Source organism: Sinocyclocheilus anshuiensis, unplaced genomic scaffold (assembly GCF_001515605.1).
Source record: "Sinocyclocheilus anshuiensis isolate Anshui unplaced genomic scaffold, SAMN03320099.WGS_v1.1 scaffold627, whole genome shotgun sequence".
NCBI classification, from domain to species: domain Eukaryota; kingdom Metazoa; phylum Chordata; class Actinopteri; order Cypriniformes; family Cyprinidae; genus Sinocyclocheilus; species Sinocyclocheilus anshuiensis.
The window spans coordinates 2219766-2233736 of NW_015549703.1; the positions used below are offsets into that span (position 1 = coordinate 2219766).

General features: G+C 37.9%; 1 protein-coding gene across 10 annotated transcripts in view; it reads right to left on the bottom strand.

Annotated features, from left to right (window-relative positions):
• The window catches only part of LOC107660633 (CLIP-associating protein 1-like), an 87146-nt gene that overhangs the window by 7162 nt on the left and 66013 nt on the right, over nucleotides 1–13971 (bottom strand). For 7 of the 10 annotated variants that reach the window (XM_016450002.1, XM_016450004.1, XM_016450011.1 and 4 more), the window contains 13 exons: nucleotides 12903–13006; nucleotides 12547–12570; nucleotides 10943–11172; nucleotides 10644–10707; nucleotides 10312–10314; nucleotides 9560–9723; nucleotides 9380–9458; nucleotides 9140–9283; nucleotides 6771–6917; nucleotides 4339–4445; nucleotides 3234–3381; nucleotides 2306–2546; nucleotides 368–424 (listed from right to left, as the gene is read on the bottom strand). In XM_016450002.1, coding sequence (XP_016305488.1) covers nucleotides 368–424; nucleotides 2306–2546; nucleotides 3234–3381; nucleotides 4339–4445; nucleotides 6771–6917; nucleotides 9140–9283; nucleotides 9380–9458; nucleotides 9560–9723; nucleotides 10312–10314; nucleotides 10644–10707; nucleotides 10943–11172; nucleotides 12547–12570; nucleotides 12903–13006 — 1512 coding nt within the window. The remainder of the gene's footprint in view (nucleotides 1–367; nucleotides 425–2305; nucleotides 2547–3233; nucleotides 3382–4338; nucleotides 4446–6770; nucleotides 6918–9139; nucleotides 9284–9379; nucleotides 9459–9559; nucleotides 9724–10311; nucleotides 10315–10643; nucleotides 10708–10942; nucleotides 11173–12546; nucleotides 12571–12902; nucleotides 13007–13971) is intronic. The other 3 variants (XM_016450010.1, XM_016450003.1, XM_016450006.1) reach the window with 2 other exon arrangements.

Sequence of the window (13971 nt, forward strand, 5' to 3'; positions counted from 1 at the left end):
TGTTCACTTAGGTTAATCACTCAGGTTAATCATATTTGCTTACAAGTTATGACAATGTGTTACAACAATGTGTCTGCAAACAGTGAAGCTCTGTTAGTTGTAAACCAAAACACATGTGAATCAACACTACCGTACTATTTAATTAGAACATACAGTCATTTATATGATCGTATCGCCTTATATTAGTGAAGGTGGCCTGTAGCAGTTATCACAGTGACCCTGTTAGCAAAGCAATAGTGTCATTTAAGATAGGTTGACATCACATCACATTGAGACACTGAGATGGATGACACTGAAAGAGAGGAGGAGGAAGGGAAAGAAAATGAAGAAAAGTGCAACAGTCTTGTTCAACTGTGCAGGTCTTTACCAGGAGTAAAGCCCTTGGGCAGCACCATCTTGTTCTCACCACAGTCTTGCCGATGGCCTGTAGAAGGGGAGGGACAGCAGGGGAAGTGATGACACACAAACTCCACTATCCTGGCACATACGCTTACGGGGGTTAATCACTTATGTTTTGTTATGGTCTCTGGTCATCATGTTGCTCACACTGTTGAATAACTTTAGAGTTGAAAGGTGTCATTTCTGCACCAACAGTGTCTGCCCACTTTTTCAGCAACCTTAAGTTAACAAAAACATCTGTTTAATATCATTTTTCAAGAAGATACTTTTTTTCTCTTTAAAGGTCCCATATTTTACACCTTTCTGGAGTTTTATTTTAGGTTTTGATGTCCTTAAGAATATATATTTGCGGTATAAGTACCAAAAACCATCTCAATATATTTTTACAGCTCCTTTCTCAGGAGCTCTGCTGAGAACAGGTCGATTTTGGCCTGTCTAATTAATATTCATGAGCCTCTCTTCTGATTGGCCTGTTGTTTTCTGAGTGACGCACGGCCAGGCCAACCACAGGTAACTAGGGTCAGCCGACATCACAGCGCTAGCTGGAGGCAGCAAAACAAAGGGGAAACTGGAGGCGGCCCATTCAAACCAGCGCAGATTCGGCTACATAAGGAGCTTAAAATATCATCTTGTTGTGATGTTGGGTGCCAGAATCGATGTAATACATCCTCAAATTAGAAATTTGAACGCATATCTGCTGCCACTGCCAGACAAAAAACCGACGACAGCTGTGGTTAAACGCGATCAAACGAGCAGACTGGACAGAAACGATCATCAAAAATGCTCACGTTTGCAGTGCACACTTCTTAGCAGAAAAGGTTAAATAAAGTATTGTCTTTTGTTGTTATGGGCGCGTCTACAGATTTCTAGCCATATGTCTATGTTTCTTGCATCTCACGATTATGTTGTGTATGAAATAATGTCTGTGCATGTGTATAAAACAACAAACTGACAATTTATATATTTGTAATTGTATATACATTGTTGTGATTAATTGTGGCTGGAACAATAGTGTAGCTGTAAAAATAGTTGCCTGCTGAAATTGAAATATATATACATCATCATCATGACTAGATAGACACGGTGAGTTTGTCTTTACTATACACGTTAGATGTGATCCACCTCATAGTAACAATCCTGTCAGATCGTCCATCCTTTGAGTGAGAGTGTAACGTTACAGGTCGGCCGATCTGGTTTTGTGGTTAAAGTTAACCTTTTCGATATGTTTCCCTGTTGTCGTTGCTCAGCAATAGTATGGACATGATGTTGTCTGGGGGTTTGGCAAAAGGAGAGTGGGATGGTGGGCGGTGCTCGGGGTGGTGACAGAAGGCGGTGACTGAGTAGTTCTGACGTCAACTTTTTACGGAAGTCACAACGGTTCGTGAAAAATCACAGCTACTTTAAGCAGGCTGTGTGAATTTTACTGTGGACTGACTGTTTTGAAAATTATATGGTAGTTACATAGCACCTAGACCTCAGTTATCATGAAAAAAGCCAGGAAATTTCAGTTTTGACAATATGGGATGATTAAAGAATGACTCGATTATGCTTATTTCAAGAAACATAAACTAAAAACCTGGGGTCTACTGTCTGACATCTGTATTGAGCATCATAAGATCCAGTACTCTATTTGAGGCCTAGTCGTCAAAAGATGCTGAAACATGTAATAAATAAATTTAAAAAAGTGATTTAATAACATTGTCATTGTTTTTTTTTCAATATGCCATCTTATGCCTGGGAAATTTTAGTGTGTATATTCAGATCACGAAGATTCAGAATTTCTTGCTATTTTTGTTTTTCCACAACTTAAAGTGTTTCTTTACACAATCACAGACAATGGGAGCTGTATGGAGTACAGATGATTGTGAAAGTGAAGGTATGAGCTTTGAGCAGCGTATTGACTCACAGTCTCGGAACTGCTCCACGTCATCATCAAAAACAGCCTCCTTCAGGGCACTTTTGTCATAGGCCGTGATTGTGTCTCCGTAGCCATAGGGTGCGAACTCTCTTGACCGCGGCACAGCGAAAGACCGTGGGGACGGTGTGTTAAGTAAAGACGTCTTATTATCCAAAGCAGTTCGACCCCCTTCCATTACGTCCAATCCCAGTCTGGCATCAGACCCCGGAGATGCCCCTTCCTTCCCAGCCTAAGACAGGAAGAGAGAAAGAGAAAGAGTGTTAAATATGTGCCAATTAGGGCTGCACAATTTGTCCAAAAAAATCAAATGTGAGTCAACAAACCAGCAAAAGCGAGTAAAAAATAATCTAAAAGGATCTAAATTACATGTGGCTCACATGTATTTTTGGAATTCTTAATAAATAACTAAATAATAATAATAATAATAATAATGTATTATCATTTTTAAGTATTTACTGTAAGTATTAAGTATTTTATTTTATTACATTTCATGACTCCATTTGTGGGTTTTTCCAATTATTATTAGTTATTATTATCTTTATTATAATTATTAATAACAATATTATTTTTGTTTTGTAAAGACCCCATTTAATGACCCTTATGTGTGTGTTTTTTTTGCAATTATTAATATTATTATAATTATTAATTTGATTTAATAATAGCGAAAAAAACAACATTGTGTTTGTTACGTCCCAGGATGTATTTGTTATTTTTATTGTTCTCTCGTTTACTCGTTTTTGTTTACTATTATTATTAACAATAATGTACGTGTTTTCTTTTACTATTATTATTATTAATAATGAACTTAAAATTTTATTTAATAATAATAATAATTAAAAAAACATACACACAAACTGGGGTCATAATTTTCCCCATCCGTGCACTTGTTCCTGTTTCCCACAATTAAAGCACTCACAGCATCATCCTTCTTCCCATCACGTCTGATTGGCTCATTCAGGTCCTCTTGGCTGCGGTAACTGAAGCTCTGGATGGCTTCTGTGACACCGCGCAGCGAGCTAAAGATCTCATCAGAATTCATGTTCTCTGTGTCATACTCCAGCATACTGAAGGGAGAAATAGAGGGAAAAGAGGGAAAAACACTGACGTTGGATGGACTGCAAACAACTCACTTAAACAAGAAAGCTAAAGCATACAAAATATTTCAAAAAATTGAGTGGACAACTCCAACATGCACCTACGAGTGAATAAATGGATGCTGCAAACATAGAGAGCCAGTTAATTCCTGTGCAAAACCTATTTTACATGCATTAAAAAATTCCTCCACATAGTATTCTTTTGTAGTTTTACATTTTAAATCAACCACCATCCACGAGGGGAAGTCCGTATTGGGAATGATGTCAAACCACGGCAGCTAATATTTGTGCATACAAGCGCCTGTTAGGCTGGGAGTGGGTGGGAATCTAAGCACCCATCCCGCCCCTCCTCATCGTGATAGGCTAGCGGGTGAGTTACCTTGGTGAGAGCGCGCAGAGGAAGGCCCTGAGGGAGGGGCCGGCAGGAATAGAGGAGTGAGACAGAGGAGGAGGAGAGGGAGAAGGGTGCTTTAAGAGCCCATCGACACTCCAACCCCATAACCGACTGCGCCCACAGAACGGCCAGAGAGGAGAGAACAGGGCAGAAGAGGAAAAGAGAGAAAAAAAAGAGTGGTCCAGTCCGAGTGTTGTGGTTAGCAGCATGAGTTAATAAGTTTAAGAGGCCCAGAAACCCCTAAATCGTCATCTATAGTGCTCTGCAGACCTCTTTAAAAGAGTTTTAGACCCTTCATCAGAGGATGACTCTTTAGGTGATATGGCTCCCACCCCAGAAATGCAGAAATTCATTTTAAGGGTTTCGGGTTATAAAGGGAAATTTTGAAGAAAACAACACAGCAAGTCCCAGTCAGACACAGTCAGTACATGTTAGTCATAAAACAGGGCAACAGGCTCTTGGAACTACTGTAGAAGGTCTTCGTGCCCAGAGTGAGATCATGCATTAGTGTGGTCAGCATATGGGAATGTTACCTGGGTGACAGACCCCCGTGGGAACAATTCGTGGGCGAGGTGAGAGGACTGGTCCTGCTGGTGGGGTGCCGGGGTGGCGTGCGGCCCATTGTATTGCTTGGTGAACTCTGTGAAGGAGATAAAGATGAAATTGTAAGCTTAATGATTTCAGGTTAGGGTAAACAACAGATCAGCTACAATATTTGTGGCAGATATTTATCACTGTATTTAAAGATAATATAAATACTCAATTTGTTTGAACAGGCTGACATGTCAATTTCTGTCTCAGACAATAGTGTGAATTACTTGATTTACTAGGGATGCATCGATCCGAAACTCAGTATCGGTATCGGCTCCGCTACTGCCATTTTCTGTCAGATCGGGTATCGGTCAGACGAGACTGATTCAAATCCGATATTGTGCGTATACTATTCTGTGTTATTGTTAAGCCCCACGAAAGCACGAAAACATTATAAAGCACCATAAAGTCAAAGTTCAAGTGTTCTGAAGCCATTCCATTGTTTAATGTGAGGTACAGATGAATATTTAAGTGGTTAAATTCAAGTTCATGTAAACTCTTGTCTCCGCTGCGGCTGTCTGTCATCCTCCATTCAGCATTCAAACTGCGTGTCACGTTTGGTTACGACAGTAAAGACAATGAAACTCTCTCCAAGAGCGCACAGTAACTGAAATTTAAAACTGTTAAATTTTTTCATTTGTTATTTTTAATTCACAAAAGAGCGACGATCAGGTCAACACAGAAGTACAGAAATTCTACATTGACAAAAAAAAAAAAAAACTGAGCTGGTATCGGATCGGATCGGATCGGAATCGGCCGATACTCAGAATTTTCTGGATCGGATCGGATCGGATCTGAAAAAATGGTATCGTTGCATCCCTATGATTTACTTCAATGAAGATTTTCAAAACTGTTTGGCAAGATAATGTTTACTTCACCTCAACTATAAAATCTGAAAATGGTATCAGTTTCTTTAGCTGAATTTAGCTAAAAATATTTTTCAGGCTCATCCAGTGAATATTCTAGAGTTTAAAAAAGGAAATAATAACCACTGGAAATAGCACTTTCAAAAAGGTGATTGGGACTTTCATTTAACAGTTGCCATATTGAGTATTTTTCAACTAATGGTCTGTCTCTTACCCCCTATAATGTCTCTGTTGCCACTAGTGGCACAAAAATGAAATGACACCACCTTATTGTGACACAATATAAGTATTGTGTATTTACAACAAAAAATAACTAACACATGTATGCTGTTCAAAAGGTTGTGTTCAGAAAGATTGTTTTGAAAGAAATTAAAACTTTAATTCTGTAAAGATGCTTTATAGTGGCAGTACAGATATGTACTTATTGTTACAATGCTGTTCTTTTAAAACTTCTATTCATTAAAGGGGTCATATGATGCGATTTCTATTTTTCCTTTTCTTTAGTGTGTTATGTAGCTATTTGTGCATGTATAAGATCTGCAGAGTTACAAATCTCAAAGTCTCCCACAAAAGGATTGATTCTATCTAAAAGAGAAGGCTGATCCAGACCGGGCTAAAACGCCTCATTCAAACACGCCCCCACATGTCTACGTCACGATGTGGAAATCTTTGCATAATGCCGCCCAAATGTTCATGCAAAGAAAGAAGACAGGGTCACATCACAGTGGAGTCTTTCTTAGTTGCGGCTTGTGTACTGCAAATACATATGAGCATTATCACTGTGTCTGTCACGCGACTCTGTTCCCCTTTCAGGCTTGAACTGATGGTAAAACTAAGGACATTATTTACTGTCTTTACATTTATGTTGAAAGCTGAAGCTCGCGATTATGGAAAGGGGCGTTACATTTCCGACGTGTGCTTGTGGTGTTCGGCCAATCACAATGCACTGGGTCAGCTGGCCAATCAGAGCAGACTGTGCTTGTCGGAAGGAGGGGCTTTGTAGAAAACGACGCGTTTGAGAGAGGCGGGGCATAGAGGAACTACAATAATGTACAGTATTTGAAAAATAATCTGTTTTTTGAACATTAAAGCATGTCAACATATTCTGTTACACCAAATACACAAAATAATGATCTTTAAAATAGCATCATATGACCCCTTTAAAGATTCATAAAAAAAAGCTGCACCACAGTTTTCACAAAAATATAAAGCAGCACAACTGTTTTCAACATTTCTGTAGGATCATGTAACACTGAAGACTAGAGTAATGGCAGCTTTGCCATCACAGGAAAAATTGTTAAAAATATATTGAAATTGAAAAAATTAAAATTAAATTGCGAAAATATTTCACAATATTATTTTTTTTTTTTACAGCATTTCTGATCAAAGAAATGCAGCCTTGGTGAACATAACAGACTTCTTTCAAAAACATAAAAATCTTTTGAATGGTAGTATATATTAAATCTCTTAATATACAATCTCATAAGAGATGAAACAAGAGATCTTACCACTCTGCTGGTGTTGCTTGAGTTCTTCAGATGGTTATGCAGGAGCTTGGTGGCTCCATCCTGGAAGGTTTTAGGCAGAGCACCCAGCAGCATGGTGAACTCAGGAGTGTTCAGCTCAAAGAGTGAGATCAGCACCACCTGGGCAGCCTGCACAACACAGCATATACCTCATAAGACACAGTACAACTACTAACACCGCAATGAACCGGAGCGCACTTATACATGCCGAAAAATGCCGGCGGTGAAACTGAGGTCAGAAAGAGAGACTATAAAGAACTGTGACTGCAGTGCTACTATCAACAACTGGACCTGTTATGGCACCTACACACTAGAGTTTATACGGTCATTTATGAGAGCAGGTCCAGCTTGATTTCACAAACAAATTCCTATTTGTCAAAAGTTCCATCAGAGCTTTTGATGGAGCTAGTGTGTAGGTGCCTTCAACATCAGGGATGGGAATCATAAGAGACGATTCTTGTTCCGATTTTTCTTAATTTCCTTGTAGTTTTTTAGCGATTACATTAAAACTTCTTTAGTCAGGAAGCAAGAAAACAGCAATTCTTATTGCGTTTACTGCCTTCAGTAGCATGTTGTCAGGTGTGATAATTTCAGATTTCAACAGATCAACAAACCATGAATAAACTTTCATTTAAAATTGTATAAAATTGCATGATATAATTCTTGATGGTTAATTCTGCTTGGATAAATAAACAAAAAGAAGACAAACAAAATATCACTTTTATCGTAATGACAACAGTAGTTTAACACAGGCAAGATTCCCAACCCTGGTTAATGAGACTCATATTTCACTCAGTTTACAGAGAGATCTCAAATGTCATCTCAATTCTGTTTAATGTTAAACATGCAAGAAAATTTATTCACTCCGTTATTCTGTGAAAAGAAACGAAAATATCTTAAGCAGTGGAGCATTACAGCAATTAAGATACGAAAGGAAACTTTAAAACACACTCAATTATTAATTTAGTATTTAAAAAAGATTGCTGCTCTCTTTAGACTTCTGGAGAATTGCATGTTAAGAGATTGTATTCAGCAGACACTTCGCAAGGCAACGAGACAGATTAGAGTGAGGAGAGGGCACACGGTTAGGTGCAGCGGTTACGTGCTGGTTGTTGGTTAGGCCGTTGGATCGGCACTACCTGCTTGCACCTCTCTTCCAGGTGACCCTCTCCAGGAAGTAGAGCTGTAGTGCTGGGCCTGCCTGACAACTCCTCACATGCCCAGTTATGAAGAGTCTGGGCCATCATGTCAGGGCAGGTGGGTAACAGACAATAAAAGAGAAACTGATGACCAGAGGTTGCCTTTAGAAAGCAACTGATATTGGGAAGAAATGTCCTGCATCTGTTCATTGTGACTAACTGATGTTCAACCTACATTTTAAAACTAACAACCCAGTAACTGAGATAAAAAAAAAACTACACTACATATACAATAACAAGGCCTGTCTGAAGATGATTCACAAAGGGATAGTTTTCTGTCATCATTTACTCACCCTCATGTCCAAACCTGCATTATCTCTTTCTTAAATCAAACACAAATGGATAATTTTTTTTATCAAATATGGCACCAGACAAAAGACATATGAGAACCAATGAAATTTAATGTTATTGAAGTTGAACCCAATACATCAAGTTTTACAATCAATAACTTAACTCTATAAAGCCTCATGAATCATATTTGATACACAAGTTTTCTCTAAATTATCAACATGTTCAAAACTTTGATGAAAAACCAGTTGTACACAATCTGCTACATGTCTTTTGTCATTGGTAGTTCATACTTTTCAACAGGAAGGCCTTTAAATTTTAAAAACATCCCTCTTCAGGTTGTTTGTCATTTTTATGTGAAATCTTGACTGAATTGTAGTAAATATGATCAAGTAAACATATGAAGTATAGTACATTATATTGTTAGTAATATTTCATGATAAACACCTACTGAAATAAAGCAACTTGCTTTTTTCCTCTTCAAGCATAAACTAAATTTTTTCTATATCATATCATTTGAGCCATTAAAAAGCCTGATGCATCAAATACGATACAACAAAAACATATTATTATTATTATTATTAGGATTTGTCTAAAGGTTTAATAACTGTTCAATAAAAAAAAAAAATCAGACTATTACTGCATTTCTTATGTTAGGCTTCGCAGGGTTAAATTTAGGTAGCTATTTGGAATGAGATGAAAGTGCCTAATAGTAAATGATGACAGAATTCACACAAAGAAATCTGTCAAAATCAACCTAGAAAAATATTTTTAAATAAACAACTCAATGTCATCTTATATTTTGAGCACCATTACAGCATTGATTTGTGCACTGCCTGCAAGCACAACTCTAAGGAAACTCACTTTTCTAACATCAGAGCTCTTGGGTTCTGTGGTCCAGGTGATAATGCGAGACACGGCTAATCTTGTCTCACTTGAGTTCACAAAGTCTGCAGGGTCCATCTGCCGTGCCAGGGACTCAATGTATTTCAGGATGGCCACCTTCACCTGCATTATGACACCAAGATAATAAGAATTAACATACTCCGCACACTGAATTTGCTGCTGGGGCTTCGAAAGCAGTCATGGTAGGCATCATCTTACCTTCAGATTGGGGGTTTGAGTCTGATCAACAATGAATCTCATTAGAATGTTAAACTGCTGGTCAAAGGGGAAAGACTCCCTAAGAGAAGGGGGAAAAAGAGAAACAAGACATCAACCTGGTGGCACAAAAAGTTCTAAGCTTCAAAAAGAACAAAACTAGGACTATCGCTTAAGACCAACCTTGTGACGTCCAGAGCCTTTTGGACCTTAGCTTGGACTGAGCCCAAGAGGTCAGCTCCCATTTTCTTCAGCAGCTGAGTGAGCAGTACAAAAAGCCAGTCCTGGAGATCCTCTCTGTGCACGGTGATGAAATCCACTAGAGTCTCTAAGAACATGCTGAACACCTGGAATCAGAACATCAAACATCATGCCAATGCTGTGCTGCAAGTCTTTTTAGATAAAAAAAACGATAAAACACTAAATCAATTCAAAATAATTAGATTTCAGGATTCTGAAAGTTTTAATAGCTTCATGAAAAACAATTCAGTTATTGACGGAAATAAAATAAGAAATATCTGGATTTGTAGTTATTTTAGAGTTTGTTTTGTCTTATTTTAAATTAATGTAAAGTCATCTTGACGTATCCTTGAAAATTTGAGGAGGCCAAATCCAAGATTTTTTTTGCCAGTTTCTTGTCTGTAAGTCAGTTTATAAATCTGATCACTTATAATAACATAATAAAATAATAGCACATCTCTCCTTAACAGACAGCATAGTTTGATATATCATTCTGGGGCGTGCGGCATGAGTTTCATGATTCTGTTTAATATTTAGGGTTAGGGTTTTAAAAACAAACAGTTAACCCCAAGTATGAGCAATAATTATACTGTTGCTGTGATGTATATGAAGAATAAACCCATTTATGTAAGAATAAAACATAATTAATCCATTTATATAACAAAATGGTTCAGGTATTTGTAATATCCACTTACTCTCTATTGTTAAAATCCACACCAAGGCAGACCATGCAAACAACAGGAAAAACACATTCCATTAGTGCAATCTCATTCCATTTTAGAGTTCAACACAAACACACTGTTTGCCAGACAAACATGCTGAATTTAACAGAATCCATACTGATGAAAGCTACTTATTTAGTTTATTATAATATGATTCATTTAGGATAATTTCACATGATGCAACACATTTTAAAGTAATCCTTCAATCCTCTATTTGGAATGCTACCATTAATCCAGCCATCGTAAGTAGATTAAGTGTGATCAAAGCAGCCATGTGGAAAGGATGCGTTCCTCACACAGGTTACCTTGCTGTGAGGATCTGCAAACATCCTGGTGAAGATCTCACATAGCCTCTTGAGCTCCACACGGCTGAAACGCACACAAATATGATTAAAGGCCTGGTCGCAATAAGAATGAGACAGAAGAAGCTTAAAAAGCAATTGCAAGCCAACTGGGACTTTGCATGTGCATCTAACACACTAAATGAGCAACAAAAGAAAATCTGCCAGATATCGACTGACTACTTTCTACTTGCTGACTTGGAGAACAATAAAATTACACCCAACAACCAAAAGACAATTTGTGTCGCTTTGAAGGCCCCCACCTGAGAATGCGCTGGCTCTTCAGCAGGTTCTGCAAACCCAGCAGGCCCTCCTTCCTCTCTGACCAGTTGGAACTGGCGCAGTGGTTTAGCACCTCAGCGACGTCCTCTGTCTGACGCAGGTAGTGAGGAATGCCTCCGTTACGGGAACTATAGGAACGCTCTGAGCAGGCACTGGATGCGTCGCTGTTGGCATCATCATCAGACTCGTACCTCCTTCTCAAAGGCTTGCGCTGAGGAGAGCATGGAGCAGATTAGTAGGGAAATTGAAAAAGCTATCAGAAGACCAACAAAGGGAATTCATTCAACAATTTACCATGCATTACTCAAACATATAGTAAGTACGCTGTTGATATGGAAAAGCCATGCAGCATTAAAAAATAACAAGGGTTTAGGTTCGTTTAACACTAACTTTGGGTACTTTCGGCCAAGTACACACTGCAAAGTTTTAAGAGTGACAACCACGTATAAAAGTGGGAATGAATCCTCTAAAATATTGATTTCTGTGCGTACAGAATAATGCAAGGGTCACTCCTAACTTGTGATGATCTTAACAATAGTTTGGCACATTGAAGCCAACATGGATGCAACAGTGTAATCTGACTGCTGCTGTTCTGTTACCTACACAATTATTTTTATTTGAAATAATATTTCACACCACTAATCTTATATTAATGCATTAATGATCAAATAAATGCAGCCTTGGTGAACATAAGAGACTTCTTTCAAAAACAAAGTCTTACCAACCCCAACTTTTGACAAAACAATTTAGTGATCAAAGATGTATTAAAGCACCTTTTTAGTAAACTACCATTGACAACAGTGGAGAGAGATATAAGAGAGTTACAATTTGTTAATCTGGCAAAATATTAACAACTAGTTGTTCATTTTAATTTCGAACACACTTTAATGATTTGGTTGCACTTCCTGGATTTTTCGGCAGTGAATCTGGTTGTAGAATTGTTATCATTCCCATAAATAATTGAACTCTGTAAATGGAATTAAGCAACTTTAGCTCCAGTGTGTATGTGACCTTTGAGCTCTTCACCTGTCTCAGCACTGGAGTGTGAAGGAACAATTCAGATATTTGCTGCGGCAGTCATGAATAATGCAAATCGGTCACAGACAATTTCAAGCAGTTGGCAATGCATTAACAAACACTTGAGTCCCTGTCATTAGTACAGTGTGTGCAGATGACATAAGTGAAGAGCGTGGCACGCTGGGTAATTACATCTACTTATGCAGCAAAGGGAATGTGTCATGCTGATGTATAACATATGCCCTGCTTACAACTTAATCCTGCTGTGTTGTCACGTGAATTAATGATGATTTACATTTTCCAAAGCAATAACACTGGATGACATAAACATAATAAAATGAAGAGATTAGTGCCAAATTGATAGCAAAATGAATGAAATGCATCTTGTGGTGCTTGTGCAGGAAATGATGGGACTGTGCAGAGGAGATGGTCATTGACCAAATTAATTAAAGAAGTGCAAATGTTTGTGGTGCACAAAATGCTCAATATTTTCTTGACAGTCCACAATGGTCATTCTGATTAGTGAATAAAAATGGAAATACAAGCAGTATATAAACAGAAGCACTACCTTATTCCTGGAGTCTCCTAACAGCTGAAGACAACCAAGAAAGGAAGAGCAGAGACGCAGAGATTTCAAAGGGAGCAAAGTTGTTGCAGAAAAGACACAAAATCTGAAAACTGCACCCTCATTATATAGCTAGGCAGTTGACATCTAAGGACAAAAAAAGGTTTTTCCAACACATAAAGATGAACACTTCTCATTTCCTAAAATATTATTTTTCTGTGGGTGTTTTTAGGGCCACATATGACAAATAGTTGAGCCATACAGAAGAATCACTTCTGTTATCCTAGATCAGATAATGAGAATGAGGAATATTTCAATTCATCCTATTCATATCTGTGAGAGGAGACACGAATTCTTACCAAAGCATCAGCCACAGCAGCCTCCACTTCTGTGCCAGTGTTCAGCACCCTCATAGCATTGACAGATGCAGAAATGCGAGCCTGATGGATCAGGCCAAAGCGATCTGTAGGGTTTGAACACAGGATGAGAAAGTGAGAATGGTGAATTACTAAATACCTACCTTCTACGACATAACTTCAAAGTCACGTCATAAACATTTTTTCAACCAATTAGGCTAAAAATTAGGCAAGAGAGACAAAAAAAACTTGAGGTTGAAGTAGAGATTGAGAGAATCAAGACAGTCTGATGCAACCCAACACATAACAAGTTCAGAAAAGACAGAAAAAGAACCATGGTTGCTTAAAAACTCAAAGAAGGTGAAAGTGTGTAATATCAGAATTTCAAACACCCATCCACCATTAGTTTACCAATCCGATAGGCCTCTCCCAAACTGATGCTATTAGTTGAGCCAATGTTATAATGTTTGCCCAATTCGGCAGACTGAAATTCTGTTTAGTGGCACTAGTGGCCCAGAAATTACACATTTCACCTTTAAAACTACAAAGATGATGTAATAAATAAAGTAAATAAAGAAATAAATGAACCATACTGCTTTAATAAAGTAGTTTCTTGGAAAATCAAGTGCCAAATGTATGTGAATTATGGGTCCCACAAAACAATGATTAAATTCAAACATTCCAAAAAATTAAATGAAATTCTATGCTCACAGCACAAATAGCCAAATAAAATAATATTTTTTAATTCATTACCAGCAACACATCTTGGAATTAACTGGATATGGCAAGAATACAAAACTTCATAACTGAACGCAGATAACTGAAGTGATTTTTGGCAAACACACCACCAACCGAACGGAAACGCAAATGCAAATAAATCAACCTCAAATAGGATGGATGCTGATGTTTATGGTGAGAAAAGAGAGCAAAGACGCTGGAAATATAATTTCACAAATGAACAGATAATTCGCATCTACATCTAACAATGATGTGAAGTGTGAAGATTGTAGCTTGATCTGGCAAACCCAGTCGAGTTAAAAAAAAAAAAAAGATCAAATATGAATGCATGCTT